This window comes from Gopherus flavomarginatus, chromosome 1 (assembly GCF_025201925.1).
Source record: "Gopherus flavomarginatus isolate rGopFla2 chromosome 1, rGopFla2.mat.asm, whole genome shotgun sequence".
NCBI lineage: Eukaryota > Metazoa > Chordata > Testudines > Testudinidae > Gopherus > Gopherus flavomarginatus.
The window spans coordinates 9,858,629-9,883,580 of NC_066617.1; the positions used below are offsets into that span (position 1 = coordinate 9,858,629).

At 46.9% G+C, this 24,952-nt stretch overlaps 1 protein-coding gene across 5 annotated transcripts in view; it reads left to right on the forward strand.

The window, feature by feature from the left end:
* The window catches only part of PLXNA4 (plexin A4), a 703,772-nt gene that overhangs the window by 57,669 nt on the left and 621,151 nt on the right, over positions 1–24,952 (forward strand). For 4 of the 5 annotated variants that reach the window (XR_007772140.1, XM_050936769.1, XM_050936771.1 and 1 more), the window contains exon 3: positions 16,647–16,829. Coding sequence is in view for 4 of the 5 variants with exons in the window: in XM_050936769.1 (XP_050792726.1) it covers positions 16,647–16,829 (183 nt within the window). In the remaining variant the exon portion in view is untranslated. Of the gene's footprint in view, positions 1–16,646; positions 16,830–18,124; positions 18,283–24,952 lie in introns of those variants that run through there. The other variant, XM_050936772.1, reaches the window with a different exon arrangement.

The window sequence follows — 24,952 nt, forward strand, 5'->3', positions numbered from 1 at the left end:
GCTTGAGCAAGTCACTCACCCTCGCTGCATTGATGATGACAAGGCCGGAACATGCTTTGCAAGTGCAAAATGTTATAACGTGATGACTGATGGGTGCACCACTGTCCTGTGGGCGAGAACCAAGACTGCTTAATGGTGTGCCATAGACCCTCTGTGACTAGCAGCTACAGGCAGAGGGTCTTATAGCTCAAGCAGTAGGGGGTCTGTACTTGTACTCATAACACAAGAACTATGGGTCACCAAATGAAATCAGTAGGCAGTAGGTTTTAAACAAACAAAAGGAAGTACTTCCTCACACAATGCACAGCCAACCTATGGAACTGTTTGCTAGAGGATGTTGTGAAGGGCAACACTATAACAGGGTTCAAAAAAGAACTACATAAGTTCATGGAGAATAGGTCCCTCAATGGCTATTAGCCAGGATGGGCAGGGATGGTGTCCCTAGCCTCTGTTTGCCAGAAGCTGGGAATGGGCGACAGGGGATGGATCATTTGATGATCACCTGTTCTGTTCATTCCCTCTGGGGCACCTGGCATTGGCCATTGTTGGAAGATGGGACACTGGGTAGATGGACCTTTGGTCTGATCTAGTATGGCCGCTCTTCTGTTCTTAATATAGGAGCAATTGAGTTCTATGTTTGCTGCTGTCCTGAAGATCCACATGCCATGCGACTGTGATGAGCAAGTGGCTGTGAATGTTAGCGTGTTACTATTCATCTTTCCCCTCCCCTACAATGGGTTATTAATTTCAATTTCTGCTTTTGTTGGGAGAGCAAACACCTGTCCTAGCAATAATAATACCAAGTTATTACACCACATTTTTCATCCAAAGATTCCAATGTGCTTTACCGGGGAAGGAAAGTATCATTATCCCCATTTTACAGATGGAGAAATTGAAACAAAAAGAAACACGATTCGCCCAAGATCATGGGGTAGGTCAATGCGCAGCTCACAATAGAACTCTGGTCTTCTGAATCTGTCCCATGCACTGGCTACTGGACAACACTGCCACTTGCTAGTCAATTGTTCCCAGGAATCCCCACCCAGAGCATTCTGTCTGCAAAATAGAATCCTCCATAGAGATGGGTGGAGGTGTGGTAAGAAGTGCCAGCGTTTCCAGAGGCTAGGAGAAAAGTAGTACCAAAAGCAAAGCCTTATGTGGCCTCTCACCTTAGCTTTCCCCTTTTCAGTCTCCAGGAACAGCAGGGAAGTGGTGGTGAATTATTGTACAGCTAAAACTTTTATTCAGTGCATAGGAAAATATCATCTTCTCTTTGAAAAATGGATGGACAGTTGCGTTCGAATTAAGGAGGTGGGACCTCCAATGCATGGGGTTGTGTGGCATTCCCATACTTTCAATGTATGCAAGGATGATGACTGGATCAGTTTAGGGCAAGTTCAGTAAGGGGTTCTGGCCTCTGCATTTTTGCACGTATGATCCTTGCACTCGTGTTGGTATGAGTTGATCACTTTCTCATTCTGAGTAGTTCCTGATAGCAGTAGCCTATCAACTTCTGAGGGACTATTTCATGTAACTGTGCTCATCAGTGGGAATATTTTCGGTAAATCCCGCAGTGCAGATGTAAACTACACTAGCATGTTGGCGCTCTGTGTCTCTCTCTAGAGTCCATTGGTGCTTCTGAACTAATAAAACTGCTCTTTTAGCTCAACCTGTAAAGGCTTATTATGTGTTTTAGATCCAGAGTATCAGGTTCAGTGTCTGCTAAGGCTGTGACCAAGGAGATAGTTTCAAAGCTATAGCCTTAGGGACTCTTCCATGATCCCCCCATTGGGAAGTATTCCTCCTATCCACCTTTACATTTTCCTTCCACTTCATTCCATTACTCACAGTTCTTACCTTTTTCAGATTTCCTAAATCCACATAGATTACCAACAGGGGACTCTTGAGCAGGAATAGAGAGGTTATTTTACCTTTATATTTGGCACTAGTGTGACCATGGCTGGAACACTGTGTCCAGTTCGAGTGTCCACAATTCAAGAAGGATGTTGAGAAATTGGAGCGGGCTCAAAGAAGAGCCCTGAGAATGATTAAAGGGTTAGAAAACCTGCCTTATAGTGATAGACTCACTGTATTTAGCTTCACAAAGAGACAGCTAAAGGGTGACATTATTAGTCTATATTGACCTGGGAAACAAATATTTAATAATGGGCTCTTCAATATAGCATAGAGAGGTATAACATGATCCAATGGCTGGATGTTGAAAGTAGACAAATTCAGACTGGAAATACAGCATGAATTTTTAACTGTGAGTTTAGTTAACCATTGGCACAATTTACCAAAGGTTGTGGTGGATTCTCCATCACGTACCATTTTAAAATCAAGATTGGAGGTTTTTCTTCAAGAGTTCTCTAGGAATTGTTTCGGGCTGGTGCTATGGCTTGTGTTATACAGGAGGTCGGACTAGATGATCACAATGGGACCTGGGACAAGTTCTTTCCCATCTCTGTGCTATGGCTCCCCCATCTGACCTTTACTTGCCTTGTAAAGCAGAATCGTCTTTAGGTGAAACATGCTATGGAAGGGCTACATTTATTATCCCTGCACTCTGGTAGAACGAGGACAGGGCTGGATGACTAGAGCTGCTGAGTTCAGCGTCCAGCTCTGCCACTGACTTGCTGTGTGACCTCGGGCAAGGAAGTTTACCTCTTTGTGCCTTAGCTTCTCCTCTGTAAAATGTGCCCAGCAATTCTTAACTCCTCCACTGAAGCAGCCATGTAGGTTAATTAGCTGATGTAGGTACAGTGTACTGAACACATGGAGTATTCTAGACTGAACAGCTGGGGCCCAGTGGAGCTGAGTATATGAGAACTGGGTTTGTCCCAGCTCTCCTGCTGATGACCTCTGCATCCTCGGGCAAAGCCTTTGTAATGTTTAAGAAGCACTCAGCAGTCTGGTCTCTCAGCTGAGCGGACACAACACTTTGCACGTATAAGACGCACAGGTTAGCCTGACTCCTGCTCAGCCAGGACAGCTGGTTGAACGGTAACAAGGTAGTGCCTTGTGCATTATTCACACATTATTCATCCCGTTCACACTCGGCATGCTCAAAGGCTGAAGTTTGGTATTTGAATGGACACGCCCATACTAACGTGACATCTCATTTGCATAGTTTTTACTTGATAGCTGCCCTGTAAAGTGCTTTGAGATTCATGGTTGAAAAGTGCCTTTATAAGGCCACGCTGCAGCAAAGCACGGATGCACCTACTCAAGTCAAAACGTGCTCAAGTGCATTGCTGAATCAGGGCCTAATGACCTAGACATATTATTTTTTAGAGGCATCAAGTATTATCCACAGCAGAAAGTAGTCCTTGTTACAGAGAGTACATGCTATGGTAACACCAATAATAATTCTCCACTAGTTCGGTTTGTCAGGCTGTAACATTGCAAAACAAATATCCCTTGGAAGTAAATTCCTTCTGGTCCTTTCCTCTCCTCCCCGCTCCCCTCCACTCCCCTCCAAAATTTCTTTTAAAGAAAAAAATAAAGCTGCAGATCAACCCCCTTTTAAAATATATTTACTTTAAAAATATGTAAGATTTCTGTCCCTTTAAATGACTGGCTGCCATAACCCTGTGCTCTGTGCTGTTCTCTTGGCTTCTTGCTTGCTTGTTGACCCTGCTCACACACAACGTCCATTGACGGTGGAATGGGGCCCAAGGCTGCTGAGTAGTGCTGTTGTGTCTGGGATGTTTCAGGCAGCGTTTCTTAGCTCCCTCTCCCATGTCGCCCCCTCCTCTGCAGGCCGCGTTCGCGCTGCATTTGGTGTGATGTGCTTGCCGCCCCAGGGGCGGGGTCTCTTGCAGGTGTGCTAAGCAGCAGCCTCGCCCCGGCTGCCTGAGTGGAAAAGAGCTTTGCTGAGTTTGTCTCAGCCGCTGAAGGTTGCTCGTTGCCATATGTCTCGCAACCGATTAGATTTGTTGTTCTGGAGCTGATTTTAGCCGCTTCGGCTGCCAGGGATCCAGCAGCTCCATTGCACGTGGCTTAGCCTAAGGTTTTCTGTGGGCTCCATATGATTGCCTTGCATTTGTTTACATGCCAGGTGAACAGCTACTTACCAGGCCTGACATCGCGTTGCCTTGCAAGTTTGGCAGCCCAAGGGGATAGTTACGTAACCGCTTTTTAAAAAAAGCAGCAGAATCCAAGAGTCCTACAAGAGCCAGAAGCAAAAACACTCGGGTTCTCCCTACAAGCCTGATGCTATTTAAAGCACCACTGGCCGCGGGCCCGGAGCCTCACAATATCCCTTCTGTTGAGGAAGGGGGTCAAGGGTACGTTTGAATTTAGCTTTACCCTCTGGGCCTTGTCGTGCACTGACTTCTACCCCCTCTCACTTCCCTGACTCTAGCGGAGTTACGTAGGGTGTAAGTCAGGGCTGGATTTGGACTCAATATTTAAAGAACCAGCTAGTGCACTAAACTGGCAATGTCCTTAAAAAAAACGTTTACATGATGTTTCAGGCTCCTGGGGTGTCCTATGAGATTGCGCCCAGCACATGACTTTGTAGAAAGCAAATCTCCCCAAAGCAGCACAGCAACTTGCTCATTGTTATTCCCAGTGAAGGAGAACCTGGAGGCCCCACTGTACTTGGTGAGAGACTGTATCTCTCCTGAAGAGTTTACACTGTAAATAGACAAATCAGAATCATAGAATATCAGGGTTGGAAGGGACCTCAGGAGGTCATCTAGTCCAACCCCCTGCTCAAAGCAAGATTTTTTTTGCCCTGAATCCCTAAATGGCCCCATCAAGGATTGGGGTCACAACCCTAGGTTTAGCAGGCCAATGCACAAACTACTGAGCTATCCCTCCCCTCCAATCATTAGGTCCTATTTTACAGATGGGGAACTGAGGTACACAGAGGCTAAGTAACTTGTCCAGTGTCACAGAGGAAGCTTGTGATACAGTTGGGAGTTGAACCCAGAGCTATAGAGTGTCTTAGTCTAGTGCATGAGCCACATGGCCAGTCTCCCTTCCCACTGGCTACCTCTCCCTTGCTTAGACACATGCCAAGAATAAAGAGTGTGGCCTTGCAGGTTTTGCTAAAGAACCAGACTCTTAATCTGTCAGCCTATGAGATGTAGCAAGTCTGAATGACCCTTCACCAGGCATGTGCTGTATAACATGCCGGCTTGTGAGTGAGTGACATCAGAGTCCCTGGCTAGCCACCCAGCAAGCATAAAGGGATCTAATCCCACCATCACCAGAAGTTTTCCTTTGGTTCCAGTGTTACAGCTGTGCTGTCTGGAGGTGAAAAATCAGGGTTCTAGGCCCAGCTCCCGCTGTGTGTGTACAATTGATATAACAGTGCCATCTGCATCACCCAGTTTCTTTCTCATTTCACCAGCCCCCTGCTGTTTAAATCCAGGTGCTGTTAGTGAGTCAGTGGCCTGTCTCCCACAGCGGTACAGATACTGTGGAGGTAGGTGTGTTAGTAACGGTTTAAAGATGGGAGAGGCTAGACAGACCATCTATAATATGGACGTGTCCGGGTACATCCCCAAAATGGTGGCTCTGGTGAGAGAAACCAAGACCTCTGTCATCTTGGTACAATAGTGAAGTTGGCATGGCAGCTAGATCATGTGGGTGACATGAGATCAGTAGGAGCAACACAGTATTTTCCCTGTTTCAATGTCATTACTATGTCGCTGTCAGTGTTCCAAAATATAATAGGATTTGTTCAGCTGATTTATCCTGCACACAAGTGACATTATCCAGACGCACACTCGGGTATGGAGAGAAAGCGGGGGAGTCCGAGAGAGAGCAGAAGGGACTAATGAAATATATTCCCACTAATGAGCGAATGACCCATCTTGCCAGTGGATCAGGGCTGTTGGTCAAGAGCCTGAGCCAGGAAACACAAGCATGTAATCGTTATGGCATTACTGCTTAAAATGAGCTGCCGTGGCTTTCCACAGTACAGATGTGGTAGGAGTTTGGGCTTAATGGCTTGAGTGAATTTATACTGCACTGACTGGTGCGCTCTGAGTGTCTCAAGTACTGATCTCTGGAGAGACAGAGGTAGTAAATGGGAGTTTTTCTGTCCACAGTTTAGGGGTGGTTGTTTTTTTTAGAGGGATAACTAGGGTTCTTTAAATTCACTTTCAGTTGATGCTAAGGCCAGAGAGAACTCAGTTCTTCCTGTCCCAAAAGCACAGTACTTGAACTAAAAGGAATTCTCTGTTACCTGTTAGAAATATAGGGCCTTTGACACACAGATGAGCTGTTTTGCTTGTATCAGATAAAAGGCAAGAGCACATACACATTGCTCACAGCAGTCCTTAAGCTAACTTCCCAGCACTGTTGTGAGGCTTAATTAATGTTTTTTAACAGCTCTGAGATCATTGGGTGAAGGTGTTTATATGAATGCAAAGCAGCATTGTTGTTTAATTTGTATAGTCCCGTTGTCACGCATAGCACTTTGCAGCCCAAATTATCATTTTGTCTGTATAACAAAATAATAATTATAGTAATTGTTATTCAGTGGAGAATCTCTCCCAGTTCTGGCTTTGGGGGAGGCATCTAGACTCAATCCTGACAGGTGCTGAGTGCTTGTGTTTGCCATTTCCTGGAAGGGGAGTTGAGGGTGAGCAGCATCTTGCCAGGTTTAACGCCTAGACTGCTGGTCCGTGTTTGAGAATAATCAATCAGAAATAGGCCATTGTAGGGGTCTTTCCCCACCCCACCATGCATAACTGAAAAGCTCATCCAAATAATGATCACGTCACTGTTCATATTTGGTAAAAGAAAACATCTTATACATATGTAGCTGCTTATGTCCTGAACAATCCCAAAGTGCTATATGTAAGCCTTGCCAGGGAGACACTAGAAGGGGAGGGGAGAGAGAGAGGAACTGAGGCCATGTCTACACTGCCACTTATGTCAGCAAAACCTATGTGGTTCAGGGATGTGAAAATAAACACACCCCTGAGCGACATAAATTTCACCAGCATAAGTGGTAATGTGCACAGGACTGTGTCGGTGAGAGAGCTTCTCCCGCTGACATAGCTACAGCCGCTCATTGGGGGTGGTTTAATTATGTCGATGGGAGAGCTCTCTCCTGTCGGCATAGAGCAGCTACACAAGAAATCTTACAGCAGCACAACTGAATCATAGAATCATCGAATATTAGGGTTGGAAGGGCCCTCAGGAGGTATCTAGTCCAACCCCCTGCTCAAAGCAGGACCAACCCCAACTAAATCATCCCAGCCAGGGCTTTGTCAAGCCTGACCTTAAAAACCTCTAAGGAAGGAGATTCCCCCACCTCCCTAGGGAACCCATTCCAGTGCTTCACCACTCTCCTAGTGAAGTTTTTTTCCTAATATTCAACCTAAACCTCCCCCACTGCAACTTGAAACCATTGCTCCTTGTTCTGTCAGTAGAGCTGTGTTGCTGTAAGGTCTCGAATGTAGACAGGAGTTTACAGTCTAAGGCCTTTCGGGCAGGGCTGGGTTTTTTTGTTCTGTGTTTGTGCAGCACCTAGCACAATGGAGCTCTGATCCATGACATGGGCCCCTAGGTGCTGCTACCATAATATAAAATAATAGTAGGATCCCACACAATCTATTCTATTCCATTCTGGTTCTTCTACTGCCTGCATCACTGTAGCAGCTGAGTGCCTCACAAGAGTGAATTATAGAGGAATCCTTTAGTCTATCATTGAAATGCAGCCTGGGGTGGAATGCAGCAGCTGTCTATAACAGGGCTTTTCCCTCTTTGGAAAGCAGTTTCATGCTTATGCAGAGCAGTTCCTTTTGGCAAGAGACTTTTCTTCTCCATGATGGAGCAACAGCACCACACTCTTGACTGCAGCAGCACTAAAGAAAGTGAAGTGCCACCGTCTATCATATATATAATACACAGCTTTGCTGCTGGGATATGTTCTTACAAGAGACCTGTTGCAGCTTACCTGATCAATACTTCACTTTTTAAAAGATTCCTAAATGCATATTTACTCAATAGACCTTAGTAGCTTCAAAGGGAGTCTCTCTCCAGTCAATAATCTCTTTCAGTATGAAAAAAAATCAGTGAACTTCAGAGCTCATGGGAAGTACTAGGCTGAGAGCCCTGGAACCACTGTTCCCCACCACACCTTAGCCATATGCTTCTCAAACCCTGAGTGGCAGGGGTTACTTTGGGGGCACAAATGGGGAGTTCAGGTTCCTCGCACATTCAGGGTATGTTTTTAGCTAGTCTGCAGATGTCACTTGGCCTTGTGGTTTGTGGACAGAATTCATGCCTGCAAATGAACTGCAGGCACAAGTCCTAGTAGTTGCATTCTGATGACCTGATTTGCACCTGTGATTGTGTAGCTTGATGGGTTACCATCCAAGACTTGGGCTTGCAAGGCCAGCTTCTTTTGTGCAGGTGTGCTGGAACAATGTGTGTAGTGGGGGTGCTGAGAGCCACTAAACCAAACTGTAAATCCTGTATATGATGGAAATCACTTCAAGCAAGGGGGTGCAGCAGCACCCCTAGTTCCAGCACCTATGCTTTTGTGGGTGCAAATTGTACCTGCCAAAGGAAGGCCTGGCTGCTGAAAAGTTGGTCTCAGATCCTCAGCCTCTCTGGTGATGCAATCATGGTGTTTGGGTTTTGGAACGTGGAGGCCTTGTCCACTAAGAAAACATCCTGGAGCCTCCAACTCAGCTCCGCATCTCTCATCAGGCTCAGACAATGCAGCCAGTCTGCTTTCCCAGTGTCTGGCTAAGCTACAGGCATGGCTGAAAATGAGTTGACTGAGGCATGCTGGTGATGCTGATTGGTAGGGGATGCATCTGGAGGGTAGGGCACAGGTGTGCCATCTATGGGTGGTACGTACTTAACATGATGGGGTTACATCTGTCATGCTCTTCAACTTCTTGATTTTTAATGGTGGCTGGAAGTATCCTGTTCTCTCTGTTTAGCTGGAAGGTGACCATGACCCTCTCTTGCTGCAGAAAGCACCAGTTATCCTGGCTTCTGTGGCCTCCAGACTGGATGACTGCAATGAGCTGCCCTAGAAAGTCATTCAGAAGCTTCAGCTGGTGCAGAACACAGCTTCTTGCTTCACTGTTAGCTTTGCAGCGCTGGCTCCCAGTTCATTTCTGATGTGGAACCACTACCCTGTGACTCGTGACCAATCCCACACCATGCACGAGAAAGAGGGACGAGTTTGCAAACGCTCCATAGCTGAAAATTGTTCATCCAAATGCCTCCACAAACATTGATTAGTCAGGAAATCAGGATGGGTTTGTGAGTGACTCTCAGATGATTATTTGCAACAAGTAATCAGCCCAGCTCTATTAGCAGAAGGCCTGAAGATTGACCGAAACCTGCTAGCCTCCATAAGAAATGCAGCTGCCTCTTCAGGAAATTGCAGTTTTTACAATGTGAGGTACATGGGATAGACTTGCACAAGCCATGTGCTGGGAGCAGAACGGTAACATAAATGCAAGTATGTGCTACCTTAAGATTGTACAGTGCTCTGCAAGCTTGCCACCAATCCTTGAATTTACGCTTAAACTACAGGCCAAAAAACCCAACGTTTGTTCAAACCCTAGTCAATTAGAGTAACTTTCCCTCCCCATCCCCTTCTTTGCTTCCTGAATTACAGGTGAAAACCTCTTAGCATAGTGGGTGCAATTGCTCTGTAATTGGTAAAGTAACTGTAACTGCACTGTCATTTGTATGCAGTGACATGTAATTGCACAGTAAGCATTGCTGTGGTTGCACGAGCTAAGTGCAATTTGTAATTATAATGTAATGCCAAATGCTGGCTTCCAGTCCCACTCCCATTGAATCACAGAGTTCCTTTGCCGAAGGGCGCTGATGGATTTGGGTGTCATTTGGCTGCATGTTAACTGCTAAAGAGAATGGTTGGTGGTCTATGCTTTCTTCGGCGAGTGGCTTATGTGTTCCATCTTTCTAGCCCACAAGATGGAACAGACTTACTAGACCCTCCAGTCCATATCCCTGCAAACACGGGATAAAGATTTCCCTAGAGCGTCTGTCCTGCCTGTCGTTTAACTATCTCCCCAAATTAGCCTTTTTTTGATACTTTCTGTTGGAAAGATCTTGAAATCAGCCGATGGAAGAGATGCTTGTTATCTCCTTGCAAAGACCCAAATGCCTTCTGATGCTGAATCTGTATTCCTATCGGCTGTTGGGGTCGGCTGTGCTGGAAGTATGACCAGCTTAAGTGTGTGCATGCATACTGCAGTAGCCAAGCCCGTGATAACTGTGTGAGTAGCCAAGTACCAGCCACTGTATAAAGAGAGAACTTCCAGCTCTTAGCTGTAAATCAAAAGCAAGGCCTGGCCACTGAGGACAGCCTGATCCCCAGTGAATCTCTGGGATAACTTTGCAGACTGTTGAGATCCCTGGAAAAAGGCCCTTCTGCTGCTCTGTGCTTTGATTAGTGAGAGAGATGCTGCCAAAATGAAAACGAGGCGGAACTGGGGATAGCTAATCCCATCTGTAGGATTTCCCCAAAATATGGATTAGGCAGTGTTCTTTATCTGGGGCTGTTTAGAGACACATAGCTAAAGCAGATGTTTAAAAGACAATTGAGATTTATTGCAGCTACCGTTCAGGCCGGGCTCCCTGATATCTGGCACTTAAATCCGCAAGCTTGGCCAAGTTGCTCTCTTCTGCCTGTGGGATCAGATGAGGTGGTGGAAAGAGGTGAGTCAGAACTGTAATCCCTCTGCTGCATTCAAGTTCTTGGAGGCCCTGACAATCCCTAGCAAGAGCAGAGATGGGCACAAGCCACAGCTGGCCCAGCAAAGTCATTCTTTCCAGGAGGACTTCGAACTCTTTTTAATGGACTTAATCTAGGGACCATCACGATCCTGCCAGAATCCCTCACTAAATCAAACCATTCTTCGCACATCCTCCTGATTTTCCTAAGCCAGCATGTCCCATTGGCAGCTCTGCACACTGCAGTCCTGTTTATCCCTCCACAGAATGGGGACGATGAAAATAGGCAGTGAGAGTATCCCCAAGTGTCCTGCCAATGTGCATCGGCCCTGAACTGGAGCAGGAGCTGCTAGGGCTTAGAGAACAGTCCTGCCTCCTTGTTAATTTAATGGGCAATTGCCAACTATTTCATGTGACAGTGTTTCAGATCTATAGAACACCGTGGGTATAAGTGGTCCCCAGGCGGGGGCGGCAGGTCGGACCAGTCCCCATGGAGGCGGGGGGTAGCGCCACCCAGCCCTGCCCCACTCCTAGCTCTGCTCTGGCCCCACATACAGCTGCAGCCCCAGCTCCTGACCCTGTGCCTGGCCCCATCCCCAGCTGCGGCGTGGCTCCACACCTGGCTGGGGGTCCGGCTGCCAGTCCCCAGAGTGGCCTGGCTCTGCTCCTGCCTCTGCCCTCAGCCCTGACCATGTGTCTGTTCCCAGCCTTGTTCCCAGCCTCAGCCCCTGGCAGGGGCTGCATTCTCAGCCTGGCGTCTAAGCTGTGGGTGGGATCAGGGATGGAGCCGCACCCAGCCACGGGCCTAACTGCCAGTCCCCACCATGGCCTGGCTGTGGCTCTACTCCTGCCCTGCCCTCAGCCTCGGTCCCTGGCTGCAGCTCCGGCCCCAGACCCACCCTCAGCTGTGGCCCCAGCCCCTTATCCCTGTTTGTGTCACAGTTCACCCAACCCGAGCCATGGCCCCACTCCTGGCCCTGGCTCCAGGGAGGGCTGGGAGGCATGGATGGCGGAAGTGGGGTGTGTGACTCTCAAAGTTTGGGGACCACTGCTCTAATAGCACCGTACAAATTAATCTGTCCTCAGAATACACCGGGGAGGGAGGGTTCTCTTATTATCCCCATTTTAAACGTGGGAAACTGAGGCAGTAAGAGATGAAGTGACTTGCCACAGGTCACACTGTTTGTGTCAGAGCCAGGAACTGAACCCCAATTTCCTAGAGTCCAGTCCTATGTCTCAGTCACACAACTGGCTTCAGCTCATAATATGATTTTCTAGGCTGGATTCGAACTGACACAGTGAGTGAGAGAGGGCAAGACACTGATCCTATTCCCATTCCCTGGGTATGTCCTTTTGCATCTTTCAGATGTCCTAATTCGACCAACAGCCATGCTGGAACATCTGGCATTCCTGGTGCTTTAATGCACTAGCTGCAGTTTTTGTTCTTAAAAGTAGTTAATACAAAATTGTCTCGCTGAGAAGGCTCTGGAGAATTTAGCCCGGCTATTCTATATTGCCTTTAGGAGTGTCTGGAATTGAAAATAAACCTGTACTCGCAGCTCCTGACCGCCCCAGCCTAAATCTGAACTTACTTTTATGTTTCTCCTGACTAAAAGAGACGGGTATATTGTTGTCTTAGCTGTGTATAAGATATAAACCCTATAGCTGAGAGCCACAACTGTAAGGGGCTGGGTAGTGATATAGATAGGGGACTTTTTTGTATCTCTGCAGTCGATCTTGGAGAAAGAATCATATTGGCTGAAAATCATGACCATGTGGTGTGTCTCACTTGCTAGCCTCAGTTCACTTTCGGACCTAGAGGACAGTTGCCTGCACAGCAAAGAGTATCCCTATTATTGCCTTATTGGCATTTGCGTCAGAGAAAGTGATTGATCCATGGAGACGGAACTAGACATGGTCCGGCAGGGTTAGAGAATGTTGTGGGGAACCCTGGTCCTGCAGCTGTCTCTTCTGAGGATGATAGCAGGCATTTCATTCTTGTAAAGTACCCTCGAGCACCAGACTGTGTTGCTTGTAAAAGCTTGGATGAAATCAACAGATTTTCACCTTTTGTTTTGCATCTAAATTGGACAAAAGTGTGACATTGATCTGATTTCAATGCAAAATGCAAGTTCATTTGGAGCTAGGTCCAGTCTCAACCAGAAGGAAATAAGTCACAGTGTTCAGGGTTCAGTCTCCGCTTATCTGGAGATGTACTCAAGAACTGCTGGTTGAGCTAATGCCAGGGCCGTCTATTGGAGCGGTCAATACCAAGGGGTGGGCCTCCGGCCACTATTGGGGCTGCATGTCTGGGTCTTCGGCGGCAATTTGGTGGTGGGTCCCTCAGTCCCTCTCAGAGCAAAGGACCAGCCTCTGAATTGCCGCCAAAGAGTGGAGCGGCGCAATCGCACTGCCGCGTTTTTTTGTTTTTTGTTTTTTTGCTGCTTGGGGCAGCAGAAAACCTGGAGCTGGCCCTAGCTAGTGCCCAGTGCAGGAATCACTGGGTGAGATTTTACAGCCTGCATCATGCAAGAGGGCAGACAAGATGACCACAATGGTCCCTTCTTCCCTTAAGCTCTTTCAGCCAGCCAGGTCAGTGTTTGCTGCAGTGAGGTGAGTGGAGTATGCAGGTAGATATACCAGTGATGTCTTGACCTCATGTCTAAGGATCACGTGCCAACCAGCCTTCACCTCTCAGTGCTTGCCTGCTGCCAACCCTGATGTTTTGGGTGGGGTTTCATAACCTGGATCCAGGGTGAAGTGTCTTGGTTCCCATTAATGAAATGCATCATTTTAGTGGCAAAATAGGTTCCCCCTTCTTTCTTCAAAGCCATGAGAAGAAATAGGGGGATTTTCTTTTCACACCAATAGGATGGGACTTCTTCATTTCCCTCTCTGCCTGTCTGACAAGTGGACCAGGCTAAATGTGGGCCTGGTTTTGTTACACATGTGAAACATCAATTACATTAACTGCAAGGTTCGCTAAGGGTTCTGGTCCAACTGTGCCTGATTGCAAGTGAATTTTGGTGCAATTTACTCGTCCTAAAACATAAGAGCTGCCATTCTACCTCAAACCAACAGTCCATGTAGCTTGCTGTCCTGTCTCCGACAATGGCCAGAACCAGATGCTTCAGAAACAAACCCAGTAGCAGACAGCTATTGAATAATCAACTCATAGTTTTTCTTCCTGACCCCATGCAGTTAGTGGTTGACTGAGTCCCTGAAGCATGATTATTTATATCCTATTTATATTTTTTATCCTATTCAATGCAACTGTTGATGTTCCCATCCATATAAATATTCAAACTTTGTTCAAATACTACTAGGGTCTTCGTCCCAATGGTATCTAGCTCCATTGAGTTCTACAGGGTAATCACCGTGTACAATTCTGTTACACAAAGGATGAATTTGGCCTTTGGAGTTTGGCCACATACCTTTTATGCTAAATTGTCTACTAGCATGTAAACTCATGGCACCCAAATTGTGACTCATGGAGCCCTAAGATTTGATCCATGGTTGCTCTCTGAGTTGATGTTTTAACTCTGAAGGTACAGTCCCCAGAGATTACTGATTGTAACAGGCTAGAGCTCAGGTCTTGTTGTTCTTTTCTAATAGCTCTTTAAATGCTTTGGGCGGGGGGCTTTGTATGTTTATAACTATTTTTAGGACACATTACTCTCCTGTTCAATAAAACCATCTGCAATTATTCCCTGTAATTGCCAGGTGAGGACAAAGCTGATCAACTGCAGGCTTTTATTGCTAGGGAACTCAAGCAAGAGCAGTAATTTCTGTCTATGTGTCAAGGAAGATATGAGCAAATATAAAGCAAATATAACAGTAATGCTCATGATCATTTATTATTGATCTAAGAAAATTAGATAGACATTCTGCGCACTTATTTAATTAACACTTGTAGACCTCAATCCAGCAAAACATTTAAGCATGTGCTTAAGTGCTTTGATGAATCATGTTCATAGAACCTATTGCCTTGGCAAATGTGCTATTATACACCACACTCTGGCCATCTAGGGCTGTTTCCATGTCACCACCTAGCGTGCCATGACCAACTGGAATGTCGCAACACCAGCACTGATAGAACTGCAAAATTCATAGATTCATAGATTGTAGAGCTGGAAGGGACCTCGAGAGGTCATCGAGTCCAGTCCCTGCCCTATTGGCAGGACCAAATACTGTCTAGGCCATCCCTGATAGACATTTATCTAACCTACTCTTAAATATCTCCAGAGATGGAGATTCCACAACCTCCCTAGGCAGTTTGTTCCAGTGTTTAACTACCCTGACAGTTAGGAACTTTTTCCTAATGTCCAACCTAAACCTCCCTTGCTGCGTATTGCTGCTACTAGAGCTAAAGAAGAGAACCTCTGTTAACAGGATAGGGTCTCCTAACATCCAGTCCAATGCCCTCCTCAACAAACTGTGTTGCCTAAAGCTAGGGTAGAAGAGATGCCTCTGCCAGTGCTATCTGCTGCAGCGAATGCATTGCCTATTGATCTTCTAGGAAGCACCATCAAAGAAGCCCAACCATATGCTAAACCAAATGTATTCACAACTTCCACCGTATTCTGATGGCTGTCCACTTTGGGCTTTCGTGGACCAAGTTCCAAATATGAAGGTCCTCTGCTGCCAGTCCTGAGGCGTTCAAGTCCAGAAAGAGACAGTAGTAGCCCAGCAGATTGTAGTGGCTGGTGTATAAGTGGGCAGGGCAGTTTTTCAGGTTGTTAGGGCTTTACAGATGTCTTCAGCAATTGGAAATAAAGAGAGAGCCACTACAGAGCTCCAGTTACAGAACCTGTCCTCCATGGGCCCAAAGTGCTTTACAGACATTTAATGAGTTAATCCTCCTCAAAATCCCCCTTTGAGGTGGGTAGGTGTTAGTGACCTCCATTTTACAGAGGGGAAACTGAGACCCAGAGAGGTTAGCTGGCTTGACCAAGCTCACGTTGTGTGATTGGGGGAGCGAGAATAGAACCCAGGAGTTCTGACTCTGATTCCCTTAGAGAGGCAAGGTGGGTGAGGTACTATCTTTTAGTGGAGTAGCTTCTGTTGGTGAGAGAGACAAGCGTCCGAGCCACACAGAGCCCTTCTTCAGCTCTGGGAAATGAGTCCCTTGTGTTTTATGTGCATTTCAGACACAAACTGGGAATATCTAAGCTGAGATTCTTAACAGACCATGGGCTTGGTTGTTAGGTCATGAATGATAAACTAATAGGCAAAAGGATGAGGTGATGTGGTCCAGTGGGTAGGGCACTGCACTAGGATTCAGGAGGCCCTGGGTTTTATGCATGACTGTACTACTGACTTGCTGTGACAGTGGGCTAGTTGCCTTCCCAAAAGTGGGGAAAGGGAAAGAGCCCCCGACCCCTGGCCAAGCCGGAAGCTGAAGCTGGGCCGGGAAGCCACAACCCTGCACCTGCTCAGAATGGGGGTGGGGGACGCAAGAGCAGCCTTTGTCCCCAGCCCTAGGGCCCCCGCCCAGGGCAGGTGGATGATCCGAGGTTCCCCACAGCTGTCTGTGTGGTTCTTATCCTGACCTGGCTCCGGTTAGGGGTGGGACCTTGGAGCTGCAGCCCAGCCATGGTAAGAACTGCACGGGCAGCTGTGGAGAGCCTGGGTCCCTCCACTTTCCCTGGGTGGGGAGCCTGTCGGGGCAAGGACATGGGCCAGGGCTGCTCTCAGGGTCAGGTGGATGGTCCATGGCTCCCCAAAACTACTGGGCTCCAGCTGCCCCCATTCCAGCATCCCTGGCTGTTTGTCTGTCTTGTCTCTTTTAGATTGTAAAATCTTTGGGCCAGGGAATATCTCTAACTGAGTGTTTGTAGAGCATCTGGCATGGGGCTCTGATCTTGGCTGGGGCCCCCTAGGTACTCCTGTATTAGTAATCCATGTACATGGCCTCATGCTCTCTCTCTGCCTCCCCCTTCTGTTCACAGCTGTTAACAATTGATGACAATTTCTGCGGCCTGGATATGAATGCCCCTCTGGGAGTATCGGAGATGGTGCGAGGACTCCCCATCTTCACCGAAGACGGGGACAGGATGACATCCGTGATCGCCTACGTCTACAAGAACCACTCACTGGCGTTTGTGGGCACCAAAAGTGGCAAGATGAAAAAGGTAGGCCTGGTCCAGTGTGGCTTTCCTGTCAGTGCTGCTAGTTGCTATGGAGACTGGCTGCATCGAGTTGAATGGGGAGCATTTTATAGGCCTGGTGCATGGTTACCTATTTTGTGAGTTGAATTGTATTGGTTGGTGCAAGATTGCACTTCAGGTCTGAGGGATTAGGCTGCCATGACTGAGGGGACAAGTCTTCTAATGTTGCACCTTCCAGAAGATGCATGGCTGTGGGTCTAGCCACCTTCAGACTTTGGTGTAGCGTAGATCCAAGTACAAACTTTTTCAGCTCAGACTGTCTAATTAAAAGGCTGATCACAGGGTGTCTGTGTGCGCTGTGGAGGAAGAACTTACTGGCGTTGTGGGTTATTAAGAAATATGACTCACGCTTTGGAGATGTTCCTTCAGAGCGATGTGACCAGACATGCTTTTACCATAAACCTAGCAGGGAAGTTAGTGGTTGCTTTATCTGGGTAAGGCTGAATGTGTGGTTTATGCAAAGGGAGAAGGATTTCTGTAAAAGAAGAGCTGTGTTTGAAAGGTAATAAGCATTGTGTTTACTGGGTAACCATGGTCGACGCCATATAAATAAATACTCTCTTTACGGTATCTGGGCTTAAGTCCCTCTCAGAGTTACTAGGTACCCTCCAAATGAACTGTACATGTCCATGGCTTAGCTATAGCTTTGTATTGTAACAGCTGCTGTCATTTATTATATGAGGCACTAGTGTTTATCTTTTGAAGCTAAAGCCAAGACTGAAAAACTTTTATGAGTGGTTTTGGCAGGTGTTTTATTCTTCAGCTACTAAGAGGCATTAAAGGTAACCTTCCAATGCTAAAAATGGGCTCTGTGCCCCCTTTCAGAGCCCTATATGATGCAGGAACAGGCTGGTAGTGTTTGCCTGAATAACAGAGCCGGAGGATGTTCCTGCTGCGAAATACTGTGCATTGTTGCCACATCAGAATATAAAGGTGTGGGAGCGGCTCTCTAGAGTGGAGAACTAGGATGTGTACTGAGCCGTCCTCATGGAGGAGCCTTGGAAGCTGCCAACCTTGGGAAGAAGACTTGGGCTGCATTTTGTGTTTGTTTCATTTTGAATTCCCTTTGTGAATAAAAGTGAACCCCAAGGGAGAGTGTGTGTGTAGGGGGGGAAGTGGGTTGTGTGTGTATGTGTGTGGGAGGGGTGGAGGGGGAGGGCGTTAACTGGTGACCTATTACAACTTCTGTGGACGGTGTATGGAGCAGGGTGAGGGAAGTAACTTGGTCACAGGTATCTTCTGCTTGCTTTTTATCTTAGAAATATCAGGCATGTCAAGTCTGGTCCAGCCTTCCCTGTTCCCATGGAGGTCTGCCCTGGAGCACCAAGATATATTCGTTGGGAACTGTTTCAGTCCTTAATTAAAGGGGGGTAGGGCTGTTGAATGATCAATAAGAGTACTTTTCTCTTACTGCGGTGTGTTCAGACATGAGTGAAATGGTCTCAACCAAACAAGCTAAGTCGTCTGTAAAACCATTTGAGTAAAAATAATTTTCCCCTCCACCATTTAATTACTTTTCACTTCCCTGTTATCCGTGATGTCATCATAACCTGGCTAATTCTCCAACAGCCTATAGTGTCTGCTAGGAAAAAATAGGGGAGATGAGATCTGAATTACAAATGTTTAAAAAAACAAAATTAGGTTCCACCCCCAACACTTTCGTACCTTCTTTATGTATCATAAGATGCAAAATAAGGAACAAGCTCTCTCCTTTCCCTCCTCCTTTGCAGGTCATTTTACAGACTCTAGGAACTGAGCTCTTTCTGTTGGGAGCATAGAAAACCCGGGCATACAGGCAGGGAAGGCTTTTATTTTTACAGTGTGTGGTGGAGACCAGGAGCATCCTTTTAGGGTAAAGAATCAGAGGAGGGAAGCTGAGCTGCTGACGAGAACCTTGGAGAGCTGCCTTTTGTTCCATGTTGACTAAACATGAATAAGGTTCTGCAGACTGTAGCTAACAGGGAATGGATGTGAGAGCAGTGCAGGAGCACAGGGGCTGGGATCAGCAGTCAGCCAACGAAGTGTCTTTTTGAGAGGCAGCTTTCCCCATGCAGTGTGCAGAAAGCTGCATTAGCCCAGGAAATGCTTTTTATTTGTTTTGGCCCAGCAAATCTGTGGTACCCATTCCCTGCAGAAATCTCTCTCATTCCATCATCCCTCTTGCTAAGAGAACAGGATGCGAGTCCCAGCAGTGCTGCTTCTGTGACTCTTGTTCAGCCTAGAAGGGTGGCCAGTGAGCAACGGCTCTGAGCTTAGAAACGAGGTTCCCTCCCCTTCCAGATCCCACACATCATGGGAAATTTATAAGGCCGGTCCAACGCTCAGACATTGCTCCCTCGCATTGCAGGCCTGTGACCTTGCCACTAGGTCTGCTCAAGAGCCTTGGATTTTCACCTGGGGCTAACTGGCGCCTGCTTTTTGGGGCTTCACAGTTGGTTTGGTCTTGTCACCTTGGAGGTCCTGTTCAATAGCAGAGGAAGAGGAGTGGCCGAGAGACCTGGTTCCAGCTCTCCCCATCGATGCTGCCACTGCTAACCCATCCAATTAGCATAGTGTTTGATTTGGGGTTAGAGAAATACCTCCTTGGGGCAAATCAGTCTCTGAAATAACCTGTATAGGTTCAGATGAACCTATGGAGCAAGGCCTAGGGTCTCCCAGTGCCTGTCTCCCAATAGATCCTAGCAACGATGGTATTTTACTGCTCTTCCAACCCTCCAGACAGCTGGTGTAATGTAACCTGCAGGACCATACCTGGTGATCCGTTTCTGGGTCAGCCAGATTGGGTGAGCAATATTGCATAAAGGATGGAGTTATAATACACTTGTTTACCTTAAAGGTGCAGAATCTATTTCCTTCTTGATACTGAAAGGTTTGCTGCAAGTAATTAGCAGACCATTTTGGAGAAACCCTGTTTCTCTGCAGTTAAGAATGTACTGGTTTTTGTGTGTGTGTTTTATATAAATGATACAGATCATATCTCAGGTTCTCAAGATGCACCATTTGTGGAAGCCCTGCAAACTATCCAGTCATAAAGCAATATCAGTTAGTTGATATAGAAATGTTATATCCGTCAAAGGAATTTTCCAGTGACAGACAATTGAAGTAAAATATTGTGCTTTACAAGAACACATCATTAGAATGAAAACGAGCCATGTATCAAGAATCTGGCCATGTAACCAAGACAACAAAGAAGAAAGAAAAGAGAAAACCAAGCTAGAGATGGAGTGGAAAAAGAGTGAATGAAACAGAATGAAGAGATAAAAAGGACAAAAAGCAAAGTGGTCTAGAGGGAAAATCCCCCCTGGCAAAAGCACATGTTAGAAACTGGAGATGTTAATTGAAAGCTGGTGTCATTTATGGAGATATACCTATCTCATAGAACTGGAAGGGACCCTGAAGGGTGATTGAGTCCAGCCCCCTGCCTTCACTAGCAAGACCAAGGACTGATTTTGCCCCAGATCCCTAAGTGGCTCACTCAAGAATTGAGCTTATAACCCTGGGTTTAGCAAGCCAATGCATGAACCACTGAGCTGAGTGGAGGGTTGGTTCAGTGGTTAGAGACATGAGAGACTCAGATCGGTTCCCTGCTCTGCCACAGACTTTGTGTGACCTTGGAGAAATCACTTTGCCTCTCTGGGCTTCAGTTTCCCATCTGTAAAATGGGGATAATACTTAACTTGCACAGAGGAGTGCTGTAAGGATTAATACATTAAAGATTGTGAGGTGCTTAGATATGTGGTACTGTGGCCTTATAAATTCCCTGCATAGATTATATGTCTTTGGAAGAGATATAAAACCAAAGAGCTGATCACCTGTGGTCGCTGAAACTCTGTGGGGGCCCTAGAATTGTGCATATATCAATCTATAGACTGCAAGGAAGCTATGTCCAAGCTGCAAATCAACCAGCCCTAGTGTTAGGGAGGGCAGATGACCATGCAAAGCAGAATGGAGGTTCTATGTGCCTGTGGGGTTGAGGCTTGGCCTGGAGTGAGGACTGCATCAGTTCAACCCTGCAGGGAGTGATTTCCACCCAACTCTCTCAACAGGGCTGTACTGTAACCAGGTGCTGTAGCTGTGTAGGGGGAGGAATAGATTTATTTATTCAACAACATTTTACCAGGATAAATAGCTCTTGGAGACGGGAAAACAGCAGAGGAACGAGTGTGGTAATGGTGGCTGTGTGGGGGTTTGTGTAATTGGGCAGCACGGCTGCAGAATACTAAAGCACTTGTATAAGGAGGGAGAATTTTTTTTTCTTTTCACCCCTTATTCCATCTGTGTCCAAAGAAACTGAGCAAATAAAAGACTCCCAGGTTTGTCATGTGGAGTTGGTGAGTTCCCATTAATTGCAGGTAAACACAATGATCCTTTACTATTTATCCATGCGATTGGGTTTCTGAATATGCAGCTGATGATGAGCTGGTTTTGATGTTCCCTGGAGGCCACTTGGTTGCAGATGGCTCCATGCAAGGTGTCAGCAGAGAAACAACTTTTCTCCTTCCTTCTGCTTTGAGGGAGTATGATTTGTGAAAGTTCTTTTTTTAAATATTTGGTGACTTGGCCTTGACTGCAATGCAAAATAACAGTGTGAAGTCGCCCACATCTGCTGAGAGGTCATCTCCTCTGAGCTTCTGACCTCAGCTGGAGTCTGAGAATTATTCTACCTGCTGGTGATGGAGCTAGACGATGCATCTCTCTCTGTTATATTTATTGATACCTCTGAAAGTTCTCTTCATCCTCCAAACATGTAGAGCCATATTATGAAAGATGTGTGACCCTGTAAGAGTTTATGGTTCTCTGAATTAATGTAGTTCCATCTCCATGGCCCATATGCTTCAGAAGAGTGGTTCAGTCTCTGTGGCCCATCCAGTCCTTGACACCTGTGCTGAATCTGCCAACAGAAGAGCCCAATTAGTGCAGTGATGGGGTTTACGTGGGTGACTGCTTACTGGGAACTGGAGTGAGACCCACTAATTTGGTCCATGAAAGCCTCTTAAAAGCCACGGATGGTAATGGCATTTGGTTGTACTCCAGCATGATCTAAAGGTGAGAGGCACTTGGATACCAGGGTGATGGGTGCAATATAAGGACCTAGATAGATATAGGCTTGTGTGTCCCATTACCAGACCCCTGTGGCATCCAGTTCCACTTCCTCTTTCTGTTTCAGCATCTCAGGACAGGCCCATTTCTTTACTATCCCTAATCTCCTCTGAGGTGGAGATGGGATTGCATGAGAAGAGGGTTTTCCCCCATGGTCAGTGCCTGATGTATGCTGCAATTCCATGGTTGCAGAAATTTGTTGTGGAATCAATTCCTTGCCATTTCGAAATCTAATCTACAAACCACAGGGCTGATCCTTGGCACCAAACTAACACTCGTGACACTTGTTTTGGACATCTGCTGAGTGCCCAGTCAGTGCAAGTTACCACTCCCACCCAGCATGTAACACAACACCATCATTTACATCACTGCACTGCTTAGAACTCTGACCCTTCCAGCTACAGCCTGTATGTGCAACATACTGCAAAGCCTCAAGGTTCCTCATGGTGCCTAGTACTGCAGCAAAACTCCTTTCCATCCACTGTGAAGGATTTACAGTTCCCAGCAAGAACCGGATTTGAAAGAAGCTATTTGCTGGTTCTGGCACAGAGCATCGCCTGGGTCCCTTGAAGCACCCCTAGCTATTAAACCATCCAGCCATCAAGGTGCTGAGAGGTTGTGTGTGCTGAGCACTTCCTTGACTTGTTTTCTCTGTCTTGTGTGCGTTGCGTGCTCCTGTTCCCCGCCCCGCCCTCCCCCGAGGCTCTGATTCAGAAGCGCCTTGGCGTGTCATGGGAGATGGCGTCTCGGAGCCATGCAATGAGACTTCCGGATGACAATATAACTCCCCTAGATCCAATCTGTACTTCAAAGTCTAGAGGCAATTGGCTGTTGCTGCTACCAAGTGTTTTGTGTTGGCAGTGCTGCATCATGCCTTTTTACTTAAAAACGCCAGCCCAACAGAATCATTAGAATCAAAGGGACCACTGGCTGTGAGAGAAGCAGGGGCCAGGTGATAGTGCACCAAGGGCTTTCCCATGGTAAACTGCTGACTGAACTCAACTGACTTAACGCCAAAGCAGCCAAAGTTGTCACAAGGCTAACCCATGGGGCAGGCTCTTCCTGATAAGGCGGGACAGGATGCCATGCCATGTAGGGTACTTCTTTGGAGGCAGCCGGAGCGCTATGCCGTGAGGGCTTTTCTCAGGTTGGAGAGGACAGTTGGCCATGCCCTGCGGTGGGCTCTTTTGCTGGCCACGGGGGGTGCTGCACCCTACAGGCCTCTGTGGGCCATGCGCTGAGGAATGCCATGGTTTGCAGCAATGCTTCAGGTTCCTTTGGGCAGGTGGGGTTCTATGTGCTGCAGCACGTGCTACGCTGCAGGCACCATGGGGTATGCAGGCTGCTGGGCTGGACAGTCTGCTCCTTGTGGTATGCAAGTCTCCTGCTGTGGATAACCATGCACTGCCTTCCTACTGATACACCACAGGATACCGTGGGGCAGTGGGATCAAAGAAGAACCGAGGCACCAATGGTCTCTGCATTGCCGGCTTCTCCCACCCAACTATCCTCCCATTTGATGGGATAATAAGTAATCAGCTTATTTCTTCATCTGCCCCTCCAGCTTCCCAAGGATGACAAAGCGGGGCTCTTTAGCTGTCCAACGCTCCATCTAGCGCCCAGGTAGATGGCCCAGCCAAAAATGGTGAACTTTTTTGTTTGATTTTTTTTCTCCTTGGCTGGCTTTCTCTTTTAGTGGCTCTTGCGTCTGTCTTTCACTTGATTGCCTCTTGCCTGCTGAGCCCTCTTATGGAGAGTTGGGTTAAGTGTGATTCTCCTAATTAATTCTGCTTTAATTTAATCTTTTGAAAGAATTTTATCAAAAGAAGGAACCTCTTTTCTCCCCTCTTTATTTCATGGGCTAGTTTAATGCACAGTCTCTGGGTTTATTTTTCTATTTCCTCCCGTCTCCAGATAGGCCGTCATTTGCATAGTTGATTAAGCTTCTTATGTTATCAGGAAGCTAGTTGGAATAACAGCCAGTCGCCGATAAGGCACGGCACATCCATCTCTCTTTCACCATGAGCCACATTATTCTCACCCCCCATTTGCCTGGGGTAGCTGTTTCCTATGTCACAGCCACTCCTGCTTTGTTTTCCTCTCTTGATCTGGCTGCTGATCTCTGGTTCAGGCTGTAGTTGGGTGTGGTTGTCAAAGCATGGCTGCCCATTCTTAGGGGTGGGAGTGAGCTGATTGCTGGTGTTCAGACTGACAGCCTTGGAGACCAAGGGCCTGATTCAAGAACTGAAATGACACTGGAGTCACTCCCTCCATCCAAGTGAACAAAACTTGTCTGAGAGCAGGATCTGGCTGCATAACTTCTCTTCCGTGGGGGGAGGGGAGAAGCAATAAAAGCCCCCCCCCCCCCAAGCCCTGTCTGCTCATGCCTCCATTGGAGGAATCACCTCTGGGGTATTTGTGTGTTGCCAGAAAGTAGCTTGTTTCCATAACTCATTCATCCCTCTCTGACTTCTTTGCTGAGACTCTCATATCCCATTCAGTGTCATTCATGGTGGTGGTTTTGTGATCTAAATACCTGGCCGCAGAACAGGAGAGCTGGTGGGGGGAGATGTAATTCATGGAGGGAAAGATTTTTTTTTCATGTTTTTTCCCACAAAATTTGCAACGTCATTCAAAATACTGTGATCTGCTCTGTTCACCAGCTGCTCTGTGTTTGAACCATGAACAATTCCCCTTCACCCTATGATATTCTTCCTTTAAATGAGCTGTTGATGCCTCATGAAAACCTTTTGGGGAAATGTTCTATGTAGAATCAGTTCCTCTCCAAATGCCCCAGCCCCTGCCTCTTGAACTACAGGAGACTCTCCAATAGCTTTTAACCATATAGGGCCTAAGACACAGAGCTGAATAGTTCTGATTCCATTCAGCAGAGGGTGGTGGTGCATGTCTACATTGCTGAAATGGACACTGTGAGGCTGTTAACCATAGGCAATGTGTTCTGTTTTGGGTGTCCTGTGTTTGAATAT